This window comes from Chlamydotis macqueenii, chromosome 2 (genome assembly GCF_036417535.1).
Source record: "Chlamydotis macqueenii isolate bChlMac1 chromosome 2, bChlMac1.mat, whole genome shotgun sequence".
NCBI classification, from domain to species: Eukaryota; Metazoa; Chordata; class Aves; order Otidiformes; family Otididae; genus Chlamydotis; species Chlamydotis macqueenii.
The window spans coordinates 3,897,992-3,918,404 of NC_141557.1; the positions used below are offsets into that span (position 1 = coordinate 3,897,992).

The 20,413-nt window shown below is 38.8% G+C and overlaps 1 protein-coding gene across 1 annotated transcript in view; it reads right to left on the reverse strand.

Annotated features, from left to right (window-relative positions):
• MINDY4 (MINDY lysine 48 deubiquitinase 4) overlaps positions 1–20,413 on the reverse strand; it is a 76,132-nt gene that overhangs the window by 43,792 nt on the left and 11,927 nt on the right. Inside the window, exons 6-9 of the mRNA XM_086741731.1 lie at positions 8,554–8,612; positions 8,091–8,200; positions 6,830–6,946; positions 2,693–2,781 (exon numbers count right to left, since the gene is read on the reverse strand). Coding sequence (XP_086597857.1) covers positions 2,693–2,781; positions 6,830–6,946; positions 8,091–8,200; positions 8,554–8,612 — 375 coding nt within the window. The remainder of the gene's footprint in view (positions 1–2,692; positions 2,782–6,829; positions 6,947–8,090; positions 8,201–8,553; positions 8,613–20,413) is intronic.

Below are 20,413 nucleotides of genomic sequence, written 5' to 3' on the forward strand. Positions count from 1 at the left end.
TCAATATTGTTTCAGTATTCTGCAACAGGATTGTTTTATACATTGAATATGATTTTTAGTTTATAAAGACCTTCATACTTAATTTCTTTCTTAACTTTTGATTTCTTAACCCATATCTACAAATCTAAACCACAATGTTCTTATCCACCACTAAACTTAAGATAAAGTACCATCTGCAATAAACATTATGCTTGCATTTTTTTAATAAGTTATGCCCCAAAGTGGTGACCTCAAACATTATGGTAACTGATCCAGTATTGGTCTGTGGAGCCCCAGTGTTTCTGAAAAACTTTCACTTAAATGCTTGGCTTGTTGGAACTTACACAATTATGTGTAAAACTACAGAATGGTTACAGTTGTCTATTGATCCCAAACACTGTGTAAGCAGTGCTGTCAACACATTTGTGTTTTGTGAAGTCTTCTAACACATCCTGCTACTCTAACTTCCAAGATGTGACTAGAGAAATAAGGGACTATGAAGCCAAAAGTCACATACTTGAAAACTGGTGGATTCCAGAATAAAACCCAACATCCACAAGCCTGAAGAAGTGGACAACAGGTCCATGCCCCTGGCAGCACAGAACTGGAATTTTCTCTAGTGGCTTCAAGAATGGCAGTCTTTGAAATTCAGATATTATCAGTCTTAGAGTCTTACCAGCATAGGAGATTATGTCAAAACCTGTTCCCAGCATTTGAATAGAAGATCTAATAATTCAAAAGACTAAACAAGAAACACCAAACAACAAAAAAATTAAACAGTCTTTCAAGTTTGATGTCTGCTTTGAATGTAATGTTCATTTAGAGAATATTTCCTTCTCTGAAGGATGTGAGATATGGGAAATAATTGGTGAGAGTTTTCAAGCAAAAAAAAAATATATAATCACAATTTTCTCTTATCTCTGGCTGTGTTCTAATACAGACAGTTAGAAATTTATGGGAAGTATAGCAACTAATCTATGTGTCTGAAAGAGGCTGCAGAGTAAGGAGGAGACATGATCATTATTTCTTGAACGTCAAAGAAGCCTGAAGTCAAACACTTATTGTGAAGTGGCTAATAATTTGAAAATTCTGGTTAGAATTAGAAAGGAATATTAATTCTCTCATTCCAAGCTCTAAGACTTCCTTTACTTTCTGCCTGCCTCAGAGTTTCTGCTCTTATGGTAAATACATAAGAAATATATGGTTACCTATCTCATTAATAAAACAGTCCATCTTGCTATTCATTTTCAGGAGCCTGGAGGCTTTTAGCACTTCTATGCATAAAGACAAAGAGCTCACCTGCTAACCTGACATTCCTTGGACACTTTCTGCAAACTTCAGCAGCATTTTTCACATACAAGATATGTAAAACCAAAATCTTTTAAAACCATGTGGATAATAGGAAGGGAAAAATAGGAGAGGCAAATATTGCCAAGTAAACAGAATAGGTTGTAGCTGGCATGAGCTGGGATACTTACAGATTAAACAATCTGGCCTCCATCCACTTATCTAGATGTCACATATTTTTATGACATTTACGATCACTGAACCATGCTGCAAGAGGAAAAAGTTAACAACTCTGTTTTTATTAAGGATGACCTGAGACTCAAAGGGACCAAGGAGCAGATGATCAAAGGCTGACCTCCAAGCTGAAACAAATTATTGGTTTTCATAACCAGAAATACTTCTTCGGTGAATTCTGTGGAGATTCCTGGTCATAAAATCTAAATAGGTACTGATTTGCTTGCATGGAAGTTTCCAAGTTTTTTTTCTTTTATGTGGACAAGAGCCTCATTCTACCTTGAACTTTTACTTTCATTATAATTTGAATTAGAATAATAAAGTTTTGCTTATGAAGTTCAAGAAAAATCTCAGCATCAAAGCTTTTCTTCTGACTAAATTGGAGCCAGTGTACCATGCACAAATAACACAAGGTGGTGACAGCGTAAACCAGTAAAATACTGTTATCTATATTCAACCAACTGTACCTATAAAGCACAGGACAACTTTGTGAAATGTTTCTTCTGTAACTGACTTAATTTCTTATTGGAAACAAAAGGTAAATACGAGAATTCTGGTAATAAATTAATTTTTTAGACTTCATTTTCCAGCATTTCATTGAATAAGTTCTGTTCCTTTAGCAAAGTGACAAGTATGTAAATATTGCAAAAGTTAAAGTAATTTTCCTTGACACTAGCAATACTTAACAATATTCCTTTAAAGTAAGTAGAAAATACACATACAGAATTTAAATTCAAATTCAAGTAAGGAGTTTAACTGTGAAAGATCAAACACAGTAACAAGAAAAAAAAATACAGCTATAACTGATTTTTCACCTTCTGAGATTCTTAGTGTCAAAAACTGCATGCATTTAATGGTCTTTCAAACCTTGATGACATTTTCTTTTAAATCACATCTCCATGGGAGCTCAAGGTTAAATAATTTTCATTGGCCTCAATTCAAGCTGTTGGATTTCTTTTAGAATTTCTTGGGTTAATCACAAGCCAATTATACAAATAAAACACCAACCTCTAAATTCCTACAGTTGAAAGGGAAGTAAATACAAGTAAATCATACCCTACTTTCTTTCTCTCTCGGACACAAAGAGAAGTTCAATAAGTTCAAACTCAAAAGGCTCCTCAGCGGCTGCAGTAGAGAAAAAAAAATTTTACTTCTATATGGAAAATATTTCTGATGTCAATTGCTGACTTACCGAGTGTCTTTATTCCTGTTGCTGTCCGCAAAGATAAGCTGTTGTAGGACACAAGCTTGAACTGCAGCCAGTACTCCACATGGGCCACCCTGAGGGGAATAATGCGACACTCCATGAGCAAAATAATTTGCACTGCTTGATGCTGGTGAAAACTTCGGCAAGGCACGTGCTTCCATTCAGGCTTAAGCCATTCTTTCACCTCTCTCTCTCCATCCATAACTTTTTAGTGCTCTCTGTTGCTCTATTTTTTTTTTCTGCAAGCTAATAAAAGTCAGTGTATTGTGTTTCCCACCTATTTTTCCTGAAAATGCCTAGACATCTATAACGTCAAAGGAAATTTTTTTTTTTAATCTGTTCTGTGATTATGCAAACAAATGAAAGATCTCCTGATCTCTACTGAGCCACAGGCTACCTTAACTTCCAGAAAGAAATAAAATCTGACTGATTTCCAAAAGGTGAAAAGAAGCCTTGCTCTTTTACCTCTTCTGAGCACTACACCTCCCCTCCAGTTCCCACTTCCATAACTAAACAAAGATTTCATTTTTATGTATAGCTCTCTGCACCAGGTGGCTATCTCACTGGAGAAGAGAAAGAAAACGAAGGAAGTTTGAACCTTTCAAACAACTAAAGTTGGAAAAATAATCACAATATCAACAAACACCATACTAACTTTAAGCTTTAGGGAAAATAGATTTATAGCTGTTTTGAAAGACTGTGGGATAAGGTAGCAATGTATTTCTTTCTCCTTGCTTACTCCTTGCCACCTAGCCCACCTGACCCCATTGTATAACCAAGACCTGTTCCTCTGGGTTAACTATATGGCAGAGACAGCTCCACATGTTGTCCTGGCAAATGGCATTCTTCTTGCCTAGAAAACTTCGTCCAGCATAAGTCTCCTTCCCTTGTCACTCAATTCTCTCCCAAGTGCCTCGTATCATATTATTTACTCAAGTACTTTGCTGAGGAAACAGAGAAAAGCCATCATTTTCTGGAGCGTCTATGCATGAAAGGAGCAGGCTATGCAGGACACAAGACTGACATCAAAGATACCACAGTATCACATCACATTGGTAATACTGGGAATTACTGCAACTTAACAGAGGACTGTTAAATCCCACAGATGCTGTCCCATGTGTCTTTCAGCACATGCTGACGTTCTCAAAAACAGGTTCATTCTTAATATTAGGAAGTCCATTACTTCAGCACAGATCCTTCTAAAACCAACATGCCATACAGGCTGATATATCAGTGCTAGCTTTGTCTAGGTAAAGTAAGAAAAACAATGAGGGTAAGAAATATGGACCACTTAGCAGGTTTTCTTAGAATCATAGAATGGTTAGGGTTGGAAGGGACCTTCAAAGGTCACCTAGTCCAACCCCCCTGCAAGGAGCAGGAACATCCCCAACCAGATCAGGTTGCTCAGAGCCCCGTCCAACCTGGCCTTGAACGTTTCCAGGGATGGGGCATCCACTACCTCTCTGGGCAACCTGTGCCAGTGTTCTACCACCCTTGAGAGTCTACCCTTCTTGACAGTCTGTGTCCTGACTCTAACCCATGTCAAAGTCTATGCTGTTGTTACTCTCCACAGCATGGGATTAACCCAGGATCACACTGCTGTCATGTGCTACAGGTGCATCCCTGATTTCCTTGGTAGATCACAAGCAGGCTGAGATTAATCAGTTTAGGATGTGTCAAACTCCTCTCAAACCCCTGGAAGAGAATGAGAAGCGCAGCCAGCACTGCTATTTTAAAATAGCAATGTGATCAATGTGATCAGTTTAATTCTCAGCTTGTCCTAAGTACAACATCAAGCCTAAGGGAACGGGACCTGCAGGTACATGAAATATGGACAGTATGCAACCTAAAAAAAAAATGGTTCTGTAATCAGAAAATAGCTTAGATGTTGATATAGAATCATAGAATCATACAATAGTTTGGATTGGAAGGGACCTTTAAAGGTCATCTAGTCCAACTGACCTGCAAGGAGCAGGGACACACTACCTCTCTGTAATTGCTTACATAACTAATGAGTGAATTGCTTAACATATATCATGGAAAAAAGCAAGGTTCATATCAGCTTACCAAGGAAAGCCTCCCAGTTAAAAAAAAATATAGGAACAATTCTAAATATCTTCTTATAGCACCACAGAAACTTAATCTAGGAGACAATCAAACAATTGTTCAGCTGCAATTAATTTTGGAAGTGAGGGGGAATATATTAACTATCTGAAATAGACACATCTACATAGAACACTGGTTTATTATTGCTGTCGTGGAATTTACGGTAGGCAATTTAATGGCTAGTGAGTTGCTAGAAGTGATGAGATATCCTTTCTCTAGCAGCAGGGTCTGGAAACATCAAAGTAATATTTACTGTGGACCAGTGAACATTACTGCCATGGTTCCTTTTGGAGTTTAAATTAACACTTAATATATTTTTTTCTGCTAGGTTCTATTTACACATAAGCAGCTTTCTTCTGAAGTTATCAGTGTAATGAAATATTTAACTAGACAAGGCAAATTAATTGTCTTAATGACATGTTTATTAGCCATTGTCCTTGCCCTGAAGCCTCTCTTCCTTTTATTTCTGTATAGTACATAATGGTCTACTTCTCTCAGGCCAGATAAAGATTTTCTGCATCAGTGCAGAAGCTTGATGAGTATTTTGTAAAGAGGGGTCTGCTCCTTCCCTAGTCTTTACTGAAGTCCTCAAATCCTTGCTCTTAAGGATTGGATGCCCCAGAATCATACGTACAGAGACACAGGGCAAAGACAAAAGCACTAATCATAGACTCATAGAATCATAGAACGGTTTGGGTTGGAAGGGACCTTCAAAGCCCATCCAGTCCAAGCCCCCTGCAAGGAGCAGGGACATCTCCAACCAGATCAGGTTGCTCAGAGCCCCGGCCAACCTGGCCTTGAATGTTTCCAGGGATGGGGCATCCACTACCTCTCTGGGCAACCTGTGCCACTGTTCCACCACCTTCATTGTAATTTTTTTTTTACTGATGTCTAATCTGAATCTACCTCCCTCTATTTTAAAACCGTTACCCCTTGCCCTATCACAACAGGCCCTGCTGAAGAGTCTCTCCCCATCATTCCTATATGCTGCGGCTGAGGAGGATGCATTTTTGTGATGGATCTGTTCAATTTTGGAGGCAGCTACATATCCCATACCTTGCGTGTGGTCTGTGGTCTTTGTCTATGCGTTGGCCTGCTGAGAAACCAGACTGGCCAACGGCAGCTGGCATACAGAGTGGAAGGACTGTCTGAAGCACTACAGTCTCAGCCTGTAAGAGCCAGGTGCCCAAGTAAGGTTGACAAGAGAGACACCAGGTAAGTGAGTCTCTCACTGAATGCCCTGGGCCAGAGAGATCTTTGTTAGCACCAAAAATTTCTGTAGATTAGGTACATTCATTCCAGGCTGATCCTAGTCATGGCATGGTGGTTTTATTAGCTCTGGTCATAACAGGGACCTGCTGAGGACTTTAGAAAGGGTCACTTGGTAAATGATGCCTAGGAATTGATGAAAATCTTGGTTTAGGAAGGAGCTGGCATCTTGTGGCTGCAGTCCAGAATTACAAAAACATGGCTACAGAAGAGGGTCCCACTAGCAGTCCCGGTGTCCCAGTCCCAGTGACACTGCAGGAGCATTTGTTCCCTTTTATTTTAGGAATGAGCCTCATCATGTGACCCCATATCTTTAAGATGTGCAATTCTTGCTATGTCCCTTCATTTTGAGATAGATCAACTCCATCTTAAACTTGTTAGACATTGCCCCCCCCATATATCCTTTTTCTCTTAAACTCTGCCCTTGATTTATGCCTTTTTACTCTTTCACCACCTCTAGCTTTCAGCTGAAGTGGCTTGTCTTCCCCCCTACAAATAACTCCCTGACACATACGCACATGTGCACACTTTCTGTAGCTACTTTAAGGTTCCCTTTCAAATATTCCATCCATTTCACATCTCCTAACAAGACCTGACAAGGTGACATCATCCAGTGGTAACTGGAGAAGTTAAAGAAAGAAGTTAAAGAGCCTTCAGAAGAATTTTTTTTTTTACTGCTGGAACACACAGCCTTTGTAAACTCAGTGTAAAAAGCAAAGATCATTTTAAGGAAGTCACTTACAGTACCTTTTTTTGCACAATGCCATATTTCAAATGCGGTATGTTATTAAATGTAAAACTCTGTATTTTCCATTCTTCACTGAAGCAACAAAGACTAGAGCCAAACAAAAGATTTTTCAATTCCTATAAATAAAAAGAAAGAAAAAAGTTCTCATTTTAAAACCAAATCCAAAACACAGGTACATTTTCTTGCAGTAATTTGTAGAAAAGAAAGGAGGAGTGTGGAAGGGTAATGACTAACTCTCTATAACCACCCTTTTCTGTTTTATACATACTGTAAATAGCAACACTCAAACGAAAAGGAGCAATTTTTTCCTTTTCCTGTAATATTCCTTCAACTCATAACGCTGTGTGCTGCTCAGCATTGGAAACTGTTTATGCAGATAGTCTGGGGCACAGTTTCCCATGACACATTACAGAATAGCGCCTTAAATTTAACACCTAGAAGAGCAACACCTGCTAACGGTTACCTTAGGGAGAAAAGGACTCTGCTGGACACAGGATGGAGAAAAGGCAGCCAGTTTTGCCTGTCAAAGTTGCTGGTAGGAGATAAATGTTACTCAAATGTTTGACTGCTGTACGTTGGATGGCATATCAGCACATGCCAAATTGAGATCTTGGCCCTGAACAACTGCAGACCTCTACTGCTCAGGAATAACTAAACTGAAGAAATTGCATTCATGCTAAAGTAAAGCTGAGAGAACAAGAACAGACTGCTCAGTGTTTGTAGAGTTACTCTGACCTCTTTGATCTAGAAATGAAATTGGAACATACCCTCATTATCTTTTCTCTGTTTTTTTTTTCCTCTGTCTGAATGGGAAGGAAAATAATAAAACTATTAACAGCTCCATCCCTGCTCAAAATAAGGAAGATAAGCAAGGGAGAAACAGTGATAGGAGAATAATAAACTTGTTCTTAACCACTGCCAGTTTAAAGAACTCAATAATAAGCATATGAATAACTGACTAGAGGCATTAATAAAATAATACAAGCTTCATTAATTAAAGCTGTTATCTGTGCTTCAAGTGGGCTGATACGTTCTGGCATGCTCTTCTGTTGTTTTTCTGAATTTTGGACAGGCATCCCTACATTACTTTTTCATCTGAATACCAAATTAGGAATATACTCAGGAATGAATATAGCACATGTTAAACAACACCCAAACATGCAATACAGAGCAATCCATTGCAGCTTTGGCTAACTTAACTGAAAAAAAAAAAAACATTCTCACACATGTATTCGTATTTACCATCACAGTTAGTCTTACTTTTGCAAGAGAAATATTAATTGCCTTTGATACTACTTGAAGCATACACAGTGTTGAAAGATCCAGGTTCTTACTAACTTCTCCAGTCATTTCTTCATCCTCAACGTCAACTGAAAGGAAAAAAAAAAATCATATAATGTGTTGGATGAAAAAAATTGCTTCCCCAGGCAGGCTCAGTGCCAGGGGGTCATCAGTATGACAATGAACACTTTCTTGTCATCTGCCTTTATAAAAAATAAAATACAGTTTTAGCCAGAAAGGACAGATAAAAAATACAGGAGTCAGCCTTTGTTTGATTAGTTCTTAATGACTTCTTTACACCGCCTTACTCAAGAAGTTAAAAGCAAATGCAACTACTCTAAATCAACCAAGAGTTACAAAAGAAGCGACTCACATGTATTTGGTTACAGCTGCTCTGAAAAATACGATGGCAAAAGTCAGACTGAAGCTTGACATAACTTACCTAATTCGAGGGCATCTTTCATCTGGTCTTCTTTATAGCAAGTGGATGGTGGAGACTTCCTACATTAAAATTAATCAAAAAAAAATAATGACCAAATGCTCACTTTTAATGAGAAAAGTTGTTTGAATAAATGAGAAGAAATATGGAGTATGCCCACACAAAGATACAAATTTTAACGTGTATTTTTATACTGCCCTGAATTCCAAGTGAGGATATTCATGTATATGTGACTGCGTCTAAGTTCAAAGGATCAGGATAAAAAAAAAAATTTACATCTCTGACAGGGATCAGGATGAGATTCAACTTAGTCATTAAACTACTTGAAATTTCCAAATCATATAAAGTGGGATAGGTGTTAGACTGGCTTCCTTTACCAGTGTAATTGCTACTAAAAGGTAGCAATTGTTCAACCCTTCTTATTTAATTGTATATTGCATAAACAAGAGGTTAAAAATTCATGTAAACAGCTACTAAAAGGACTAAGCATTTAAACTTGGCTGTGAAGTCAGAACTTAAATAGAATGTTGGATTTTTTGACATGAGATGAGTTTATTCTTCCTGTTGAATTTATACCAAAATGAATTTAGAACCAAGGAAAAATTTCAAGTAACTATTGTAAAAAGATTGGGTTTTTTGTTTTTTTTTATTTCTTATTTTTAGAGAGCAATACTGTATCATTGGACTTTGCTTTGGAAAAAAAGGTATTGCACTGACAGCCCTTTCAAAAATAGTATGGAATAATTTCCTCAGCAACATTCTTTGTATGCCTGATATTATTATAGCAACAACTGCTGTCATATCACATATTTTCCATTAACTTAATTTCCTTTTTCAGTGTGTGACAGATGAATAAAAACAGAACACAGACATATTACACACAGGACTTTTCCAGTTTAAAAGCATTTTGGCAGCTTTCTCACTAATAGTCTTTGCTACTATAAGAAAAGGAAAACTTTTCTTTTTCTCTGTAAAGGATTTATGCCATGAAACGTGGATGGTCACAATTCAGAAAAGATCGAATGGAAATGAATCACCCATGTTACTAAGGACTTGAGGTAAAAATAAACACAATGCCCAGCAAGTCAATATAAATAAAGAGGACTGAGAGCGAATTTGTGTAGTGCCATAAGTAGTACTGAGCTCTCACTGAACAGAACAGTCCTTGTATTGTGATACAATTTAATATAGTTGATTGTGGTATATTTTAAAATACAATCAGATTGCCCCTTGTTTTTTGCTAATACTGCATTTCAGCTGAGATTTCTTTCTGCTAGTTACTTGCTAGCATTTTCGTCTCTCCTGGTCAAGGAAAGGATCTCAATGACACCAAATTTGCCAATAAAATGTTTTTCAGCCATGTAATTTAACTGCATTTAGACATAGCCACAATCACATTTTTGTTTAATCTGAGATTACACACTATTGTCTCTATTTCGACGTAGTCTGGAAAAACAGAGCTCTTAAGACTTAAGAACGCAGGTTACAGCATCCTATCTGGCCTCAGTTGCTGTTTCAGAAGGGCTTGGGTCTCCTGTAGGTACTGTATCACATCTCCTAGCTTCATTAGATGTCTTGGACACGTTAGAGTCTCAGATAACACTACATGCCTGTGTTTAGGTACATAGATCACTCTCTACATCAAATTAGCAACTTTGATTCACTGTTGCCCCAAACAGTTCTCCTCAGTAGTGTTTCACCTGAAAAGATTTATAAATGAAAATAAAGTCAATTATGGTACAATTCATACAGAGCTCACCTGGCACCAGTTTTTGTAACATTATTGCTTTCCGGAAAGTCTAAAAGATTTTGATTCTACACCCATTCCAGGAAGAACCAACCCTGAGATGCAAAGTGCTTCAAATTCTCAAGGCGTAAGGAAATTCCCATTAAGCTGAGGAAAGTACTGACATCAAAGATTGATGTAGGGTGTTTTCTAGTTAAGTGGGGTATTTTCGCAGGTGTAGGTTCCCTCCTTAAAAGGAACTTGTGTTTCTCAAAACACTGTCAGGACATTCATTGCAATTTCCATCTCAGCAGATGGTTACAGTTCCAGGAAAATTTATTGTACACGTAAAACCATACAGTTAGAATACTTCGGAAGGGGGAAGTCATCCGTCATGGCAGACAAATGGGACAGGAAGAAAATACGTTTCATTATAAACATACTATACAGTACTTTCTCTAAATATTTAAGCGTTCCTATCTGATCCTGATGTATTGCAGAAAACTGAATTTACGCAGAACAGCTGAACTCGCAGAGAAAGCACTTTTCAGCACAATGATGCATGCACATTCCACTATTTCCTATTTACACTGACATACACAAGAGGTCAGGTAAACAAACGGGCTTAAAAAATAAACATTGATCACCACTGGCTTTAAGGTGACCGTGTTGGTAAAACTTATTTTCACTGCCTGATTAGAACAGCTTTTCTACCGGACATATATATCTTTTCTGCACCATAATTTAGCCTTAGAAGGATGCTTAGAAGTCACAACGCAATCCTATGGTCTGGTGCTGTTATGTCATATACAGATATGTACAACATTCTCGGTATAGTGGGCAATATCTGGAGAGTAGGTAAGAAAAAAATTAGACTCTTACTATTTGCAAAATGATAATGCCATTATATGTGATGCAGCTTGCTGCTGCTTCGGGTCAAAATTATAAAACCAGAATTATTAAAAGCTATTGTAAAGATGAAAAGGAAATTATCATAATCAATACCTGGCAATATATTTCTATGGGAAAAAGACCTTGTCAAGATGATTTAATATAAATTCTGCCATGCTTGCAAGTCTGGTTGACAAAGGTAACGGAGCTCATATACATAATTTCTCCAAACTTCCTTTTTACTTAAGCACTGCCATCTGATTTGACTGGCACATCAACAGTATGAAAAATTAATTCATAAATAGATGGCTCATTGACAGATATAAAAAAGGTACATGAAAAAAAATTGACATTGAAAGGGTCATTTCTAATAAGCTCACACACAAATCTGCTTTTGTCTGTCTGAATGTTAATAACTGCAGTGAAAATTCAGGAGAAAACTACATCTTTGCTGGGAAGCTTTATATAAGAAAAAAATATGATGATAATCACAGGCTGAGCTACACGATGGTTTGAGCCACATGACAAGCTGGGCTCCCCTGAACAGAACACTCCCTTATAGGTAATTAATTAATATTTCTCTCCAGCTATAAAACCAGACTTACTATACTAAAAGTGTAGCTCATTTATTCATACCGTACTCTATAAAAGATTTTTTGGTGCACATCCCCAACAGTGCCACTCGTACAAGCTGACCATTACATTCAGCAACTCAAAACAGTTGCCTGAAAAATAAAAAAAAAAGTATTAGTAAAATAAAAAATTTCATTAAATAAGGATTCTTACAAGACATCAGCTAAGAGACACTACACAAAGCATTGAGAATTGCCAGACTTCAACACTCAAGCAATTCACGTCAGCGGAGGGGAACACAACCCTCCATTCTGTTTGTGGTATATGGGTAATGGGTATACCCATTCTGTCTGGTTTTGCCATTTATTTTTAAGGATGTGAAATTTCTGTGGCATTACATTTCCTGTCAGAAACCTCAGATTTTTAACAGTAAAAACCATGGTAACCTGACAGATTTTAGCAAAATAAATTATCTTCCTGAAAGCTAGTATAAAACACTAAGTTGGAAGAAGACAAGAGCTTACACCGAGGAACAGGCTCGTCCTCTTATTTTATTATGACAAAAGGTGAACACCTATTGGTGAGCACACGTACCGCAAAAAGAGCTCTTGCCTCCTGTTAAAGTAATCTTACACACAGTAACACATAGGGGAACAAAAATTCCTTGTGCTGACCTGCAAACAAGTAATGGCTTTTAAGGCTCAGGTAATTTCTTATGCTGCTTGCTACTGTGCCCCCCCAGATGCCCGTATGTACACACAGCTAAAGGAAATGGTGTGAACTCTAACAGCAAAATAGAATCACAGAACGGTTTCCGTTGGAAGGGACCTTCGAAGGCCATCCAGTCCAATCCCCTGCAAGAAGCAGGGACATCTCCAACCAGATCAGGTTGCTCAGAGCCCCGTCCAACCTGGCCTTGAATGTTTCCAGGGATGGGGCATCCACCACCTCTCAGGGCAACCTGGGACAGTGTTCCACCACCCTCATGGTAAAAAAAAAAAAAAAAATTCCTAATATCTAATCTAAATCTACCTCCTTCTATTTTGAAACCATTACCCCTTGTCCTATCACAACAGGCCCTGCTGAAGAGTCTCTCCCCATCTTTCCTGCAGCCCCCTTTAGGCACTGAAAGGCCGCTATAAGGTCTCCCTGGAGCCTCCTCTTCTCCAGGCTGAACAGACCCAGCTTGCTCAGCCTGTCCTCATAGGAGAGGTGCTCCAGCCCTCTGATCATCTTCGTGGCCTCCTCTGGACCCTCTCCAACTGGTCCATGTCCTTTTTATGTTGGGGGCTCCAGAACTGGACACAGTACTCCAGGTGGGGGTCTCACCAGAGCAGAGTAGAGAATATATATATAATATAAATATATAATTATTTATATAAATAATATATAAATATATAAAAATATGTATATATAAAAAGAGAATGTATACTGTGTGTTCTTGCTTTATATTGAAGCTCTGAAGTCCCTCTGTGTTTGCATGAACAAGGCAAATTCTCAACTGCTTGAATGCATTTTATGCAATGGGCTAGACCTTTCTAGTTCTACATCCTTTCCAAAAATAAAGAAATGATACAGAAGCCATTTGCCATTTCCAGTAATTGCAAAGTGCTTCTTCCTATGGAGTGCTGGAAAAATACTAAAAGGGCAAATGGCAGCACACACAGATGTTATGTCGAAGGCTGTGATGCCATAAATCCATTGGCATAAAACAAAAGTCACAACAGGCACTTTTATTTTAGGTTCTCTTTTCCGGTCCAAGCATTATGCTATAAAAGGTGTTATGCAACTCCAGATACTTGAAGGTTTTCACTGCTGAGTGATTTGGCAACCACAATTTCTCCCTCTCTTTTTTTTTTGTATATGGGCTAGTTAAATCCATATTCCCCAAAGCTGACCCCGTTTTGTTTGACAGCCATTCTTCTGATCACCAATCGCAAGAGTCAAATAAAGACTTATACCCCAGTTAGCAGCTGAGTACACTCCAGGAGTTCGGTTATTCTCTCAGGGAAGGTGCCAACTGCACTATTCTTACTGTGCTTCCTGTCTACAAAGCCACACTGAAGCATTGATGAAAGCTTGAGATGACGCCACGCCATCTTCACGTGGCTTGAGGACAATGCCTGGTGGTCCGCACAGATCACAAAGAGACAAAGATGGAAGAAAATATGCAAAGGTAATTTACTCTTAGGCTACTCCAATGCTGCACTCCTTTCCGTTCTTTTATCCGAAATGTTGCACTCTGACTAAACTCCTGTTTCCTAGAAACGCCATCATTGCCCAGTACATCCTTTTCCTCTCCTAGTGGGAAAAATTTAATGAATTTCTCAGACATTGTTCCCACACGCTGCATGTCACCGAGTATGCTGGCATACGCTGAAATCAATTGGGGTTTTCTGACTGGTTTTAACCAGGCTCTAGTTTACAAGAATACGGCCATTTGAGCTCAGATCTCACTTCACAGAATGGGCTATCAAGGTGATGAGTACTTTTCAGAACTGCTCAGCAAGAACGGTTCTCATAGGATCAAAACTTTATTACTTACCAAAATGCCAGTGATTCTTTCAGACATAGAAATCTCATCTGACACACCAATTTTTTTTATATAACAGGGAAGTATTACAGCCCATTGGGCAAACAGTACAAACTTTAAAATATTCACTATTCCTAGAAAACCTATTTTTACACCAGAATGCACAGTAGAAAAGACTGGAGTCTTTTGGGTAAGACATAACTGTTGGGTAAACAGTGTACATTACACAACTTTGCTGGAACTACTTTTCCTTTGAGTTGGAAATTGAATGTTCTTTAAACAATATAATTAAAATTGGAATTTTTGTTAAATTTCTTTATGAAATCTGACATTCATATATTAGCCTTCAACAGGCACTGTATTTTCCTGTTTCAGTGGTAGGCTGTATTTAAAAGCAGGCAGCTGCTTCAGCTCTCTTATTTCAGTCATGAGTTCAGCTGAGGTTGGAAGAGACCTCTGGAGCTCATCTAGTCCAACCTCTGCTCAGAGTAGGTTTAACTAGTGCAGGTTGCTCAGGGCCATGTCCAGTCCTGTTTTAAGCATCTCCAAGAATGAAGACACCACAGACTCCCTAAGCAACCTGTTCCAGCACTCCACTCTCATAGGAAAAAAAAAATATTCTTATGTTTAAACGGAATTTCTTGTAGTTCAGTTTGTGCCCATTGCCTCTTGTCCTGTCAAGGAACCACTGAGAAGAGTCTGGCTCTGTCTTCTGTACTCTCTCCCCAAACCCCATTTTCTACATATTGGTAAGATCCCCCTGAGCATCCAGGCTGAAATGTCCCATCTCACTCAGGCTCTCCTCGTGTGTCAGACACTCCAGTCCTTTAATAATCTTTGTGGTCTTATGCTGGATTCACTCCAGTATGTTCATGTCTCTCTTGTACTCAGCACTGGACACATCACTCCAAGATGTATCGCACCAGGGCTGAGCAGAGGGGAAAGACCGCCTGCCTTGATCTGCTTGTAATGCTCTTACTAAGGCAACACAGAATGCTGTTGGCTGCCTCTGCTGTGATGGCATATTGCTGGCACATATTCAACTTGGTGTCCACCAGGACTCGTAAGTCCTTCTCTGCAGAGCTGCTTTCCAGCTGGTCAGCCCCCAGTTTCTGCTGGTGCATGGGTTTATTCTTCTATAAGTATAGGACTTTGCACTTGCCTTTATTGAACTTCAGGAATACCCACTAGACCACTTCTCCACCCCATCAAAGTCCCTCTGAATGGTAGTATAACCATCTAGTCTGGGTCACTGACAATGGTGACCTCCCTTGGCACTCAATGGACTTGTGTATGTATAATCTGCTTAGATCATTCCTCATCTGATCTTCCCCTACTGAGGGTAACTGTTCCCTGGGCTAGGTACCAAGTACTTCAGCCTCTTCTGTGACTTCTGTCACCAGGTCCCTTGCCCCATTCAGTAGCAGGTCCACAGTTTCCCCAGTCTTTCTGCTGACGTACCTGCAGAAGCCCTTCTCGTGTCCTTTCATAATCCTCACCATATTCACCTCCAGGAGGGCTCTGGCTTTCCTAACCTCAACCTTGCACACTCAGATAGTGTCTCTGTATTGCTCCCAGGTCACCTGACCCTTCTCCCACTTCTACGCTTCCTTTTTGTGTTTCAGTTTTCTCAGGAGCTTCTTGTTCACCCATTCATGTCTCCTGCTGCATTTGCTTGACTTCCTGCATGCCAGACTAGACTGCTGCTGAGCTTGGAGGAAGTGATCCTTGAAGATCATCCAGCTCCTCCAGATCCTTCTTCTTTTAGACCTGTCCTATGACATTTTTTCCAAGTATGTCTCTGAACAGGCCGAAGGTTGCTTTTCTGAAGTCCAGGGTTGTGACAGTGCTGTTTGCCATGCTTTCTCCTCTCACAATCTCACGGTTGCCACAGTCAAGCCTGTTCCCAGCTTTCATAACCCCAACCAGTTCTCCCTTGTTTGTAAGAATCGGGTCTAGAAGAGCACACTCCTTGCCAATTCCTCGATCACTTATGTCAAGGAGTTATCATCAGCACAGCCCAGAAACCTCCTGGATTGTTTGTGCTCTGCTTTGTTGCTTATGTTGACAGGGCAGGGAATGTCAAATCCTGCACTGGATTTGCTCAGAAACTCATGGCCAACATCCTCTGCCAATGTTCTAATGAAAATCAGCACAGCTTGTGGTCAGAAATGATGCAGAATAAAAATGCATGAGAGGATCTCGGCAGTTTTAAGCATTCAGTCATGTATAACTGACAGGTATAGGCTTGCTCCTCACATAGATAAGAAGAAGGTTTATTCCTGTTAATAACAGAAAGCATGAATACTAATCCTTTAAGGACCATAACACTTTCAAAATATTATTTTAAAAGTCTCAGATATCGAAAAGAATACAAAAAAAAAAAAAAAAGCCTACATATATTTTTAAAGGACTTAAAGGATTTCTTTGAAGAAGATTAGTATTTTGTTTTCCTCTAAGGATATTCTGGCTCCATAAAAGTGAATTTTCAGGGACTTTTTGCTGGAAGATATGAAAAGGAAAAGGCAAGAATTATCAGTAACACAATGGAGTCACCTGTACTGGTCTCCATTCAGGGTGAAGAAAGACACAGGTGGTTCAGAAAGCAAAGCAAAGCCATTCACTTCTTGTCAGTCTTACACAGAAATGCAGGGAGTTGAAACGAGGTACTTTTTCTATCAATAAATAAGAAAACATAATGCTTTACCTTCGACTGACTTCATAATTATACTGTAAAGGCCATTTTGGAGAAAAACACCACTAAAACACTGAGGAGAAATTTCACATTCAATCTGCTTGAAACTGAAAGTAAGAAGGCACATGCCTGTGATAAACTGCAGTGACAAATGTGCTAACATGATTTTATAAAGTTGAGAATCATGCCACGAGCAGCAGGTGACTGTTCTTTGTATTATGAGAGTCACAGGGAAACAAAGTTAGAGCAGTCCTTAAATACATGGAAGAAATACAAAAAAAAAAAAAAGATCAATAAAACCTAACAGAAAAACAACAGCAAAATTTCTGAGCTGGAAAGATAAAAATACAAGCATATGATACAAGCTTTAGACAAAAGAAACATGCCTAAAATATTTAGATTTTAACAGAGGCTAATATGTAGCAAGGAACAAAAAGATCAGTCAAAAATTAGCTTCAGCTATGGATAACAGAGCAGAAAAAAAAAACAAATGCAAGGTGAATATAAGGGAAAAATTCCTAAGACTAAGGACTGCTGAACACTGGTGTATACTCTCAGCGGAGAGATGTTACTTGAGTCATTTAAGACTGGACTAGACAAAACCCTGGAAAAAGTATTACAACAAATAAATATATATAGTAATGAATAATTTGCCATAGAAACAGATGACCTTAAAAGGTCTTTTCCATCTGTAATTTCTAACAGTCTACAAAATATGAGTGATGTTCCACGAAGGAACTCAGTATCTATGGCAATCCACTAACCCTACCCTACCCTATTTGTGTCAGAATGCGAAGCACTGCTAGAAGAAGGCTTATTACCAAATAATGAGTGATATTTTGGGAACCACTAAACAGTGGCCAGCTAAGGTGAACTCTGTTGAGAGACTATTGAAGGAAGAGAAATTCTGGCTCTGGATTCGCTGGCACTTTCTTTCCTGGTGGTGGAGATGAAGTGCATCAGAGATACTTAGGTTTTGGTTGGAAAAGGCATCTGAAGCCAAGATACACAGTCATAAAACAGCCCCTACTGTCTGAAATATCCATCTGTACTGGCAGACTTCTGAAAGGAAACCACTAGCTCACATTCGGTTCGTCGCCAAGACTGAGGGCAAGGCAAAGGAGGGTATGGCAGACACAATTAGAAGAACCAGATAAGTAGGGTGATTGTTCCCAATGAAAGGATGAGTGGAGAATCAATTATCTCCCTTGCTACTGAAAGTGTATGATAGAGCTCTGCCTTTGGACAACAAGATCCACTGCTGTACCCTTTTGCTCACTAATGGTAGGAGGAAATTCCCATTTCTTTTTGCCTGATAGCCATTCCCTTTCAGTTGCTATGAAATTGGCAAGATATTCTTAAATTCCGGTCCTGATTGCCAAGTCCTTTTGTTCCCTTGGGTCTTTGATTCCAGTTTTACACTTTTTTCTTCTTTCGTTGCTCTGGTTCTAGTTTCTATGCTATTTTTCCTGGAATTAGGGGAGGGAGGGTGGTTGGCTTTATACATAAAAACTAGAAGTTCAAACATCTCAATATGTTGTTGTTCTTCTTAACTACCAGAAGTGAAACTGAGGTCTACAGATAATATCTGCCATCTAACTCGGAATAAGGAGGTTCCACCACTCTGCAGAATTGCCCAGTCAGAAGGCAGCTGGTCAGCTCAGATTTACTCATTTAGAAACTATTCAGCTGAGAACTGGAGGGTTTCCATATCACCACCACACCTTACATTGACAGAATTAATGGGCATGGAAAATTAGGAGAGCACTTCAACTTCAGAGCCTGCATAAGCAACAACTGTAGTATGGCTCTGTAGCTGGGACAAAGAACTGTTTCCCAGCTGCTGTGAAGTGGTTTTGCTTGCCCTTCCCCAATTTTGTTTGCTCAGGCCATGAAACATGGGGAAATCTTGACCTTCTAACACCATTTAGCCTTCCCAAATAACTCATTACTCACCATAAATTTTCTGGAAAAGCAACAGAAGATTTTAATTTAAGGTCAGGCATCAACAGCTTTTTATTTTTTACAGCTTCTGAAGATGATGAATTCCACTCCACTATAGACCCTCATTCTTTATGCTCAGTTTAATGATAAATACTTCCTTTTTGTAGGGGTTCAGCATTAAGGAGAATCACAGAAATACATAATGGTTGAGGTTGGAAGACCTCTGGAGATCAACCAGTCCAACCCCTCCGCTCAAGGGAGGGTTGACCTCACCTCAAGATACTAAAGGTGGCAGAGAACCTTTCCTCACTGCCATCTAAGGCTCTGCCCAGGTTAAAAGACTTGGGAAAGTCTTTTAATAGTTTGCTACCTTTGATCTGAATATGTTCCTTCAACATTGTCTCTCCCAAGTTTCTGTGGAACTTGCAGCATTTTAACAACATCATAACTACAAATATGGCAACCTCTTAGTTGTAATTCTGGATCATTCACTTGAATTGTGTGTTTCTAAAAATAATTTTTTATTCCCTTGAAAATCTAAAAAAAAAAACCCAAAAAACAAAAAAAAAAAAACTGTGACCCATACACATTTTGCTTGTGCCTTGCACACACTACTGAGAGGAACAAGGATTCAACAAAAAGAACAGTGAGAAATATCCCTCTGAGAATGAACAATAAACAACAGCATCAAAATGACCTGAAAGGACAGACCGGGTTTCAAATTCTCCATTGAAGTGGCACTGAGACACAAATGTTATTTTTAATATGTTAAGTTAAATAAAATTGTTATGAAGGAGCATGGAGGAATTACTGACATAATTCTGTATGTGTGTGTGTAGTACACAGATACTGGACTACATATTTGTCCCCATACATTCTTGGAGGAACATTTTTCATGTCCTTAAAATGGAAGATTCTACAGTAAAATATGTGTAAATGAGTGCTGTATACATTGTATTAGTTTATACAACAAGAAAAATCATCAGCTATCTACCTTTGCATGATAAAGTCACACAGCATAGTATCACAAACTGATTCACCATTAATTACTTCTGTGGCATGATTTCTCTGTCAAAGTAGACCTTCACCTTCCCTCATTTACTCCATATATTAATGATCATGTAGGTTAGGTAGAAAAGAAGAAATGTACTGTGGCCGCTGAAGCACAATATTTAAAGTATTAAAAGCTAAAGCAATGGAACATGAAAAGCCAGACATCTAACTCCTGAGAAAAGTAAGTTTAAAACTCAGACTGAAATACTGTCCTTATAACAACCTCCTGTACCTACAGCTTCCAGGGACCAGCACGGTTACCACTATCAACACCGCAGCATATACGGTACAATAAACAAAACAAGATGAATTGAGAAATTAAATTAGCTGCTGTTTTTCTTACAGCTGAGGATACGTGAAGATTTGCTGCCACCTATATATTGCTTTTTTTCCTAGATTAATTAAAAACAAGACTAAAAAAAGGCATATAGATTGCATTTACAATTAC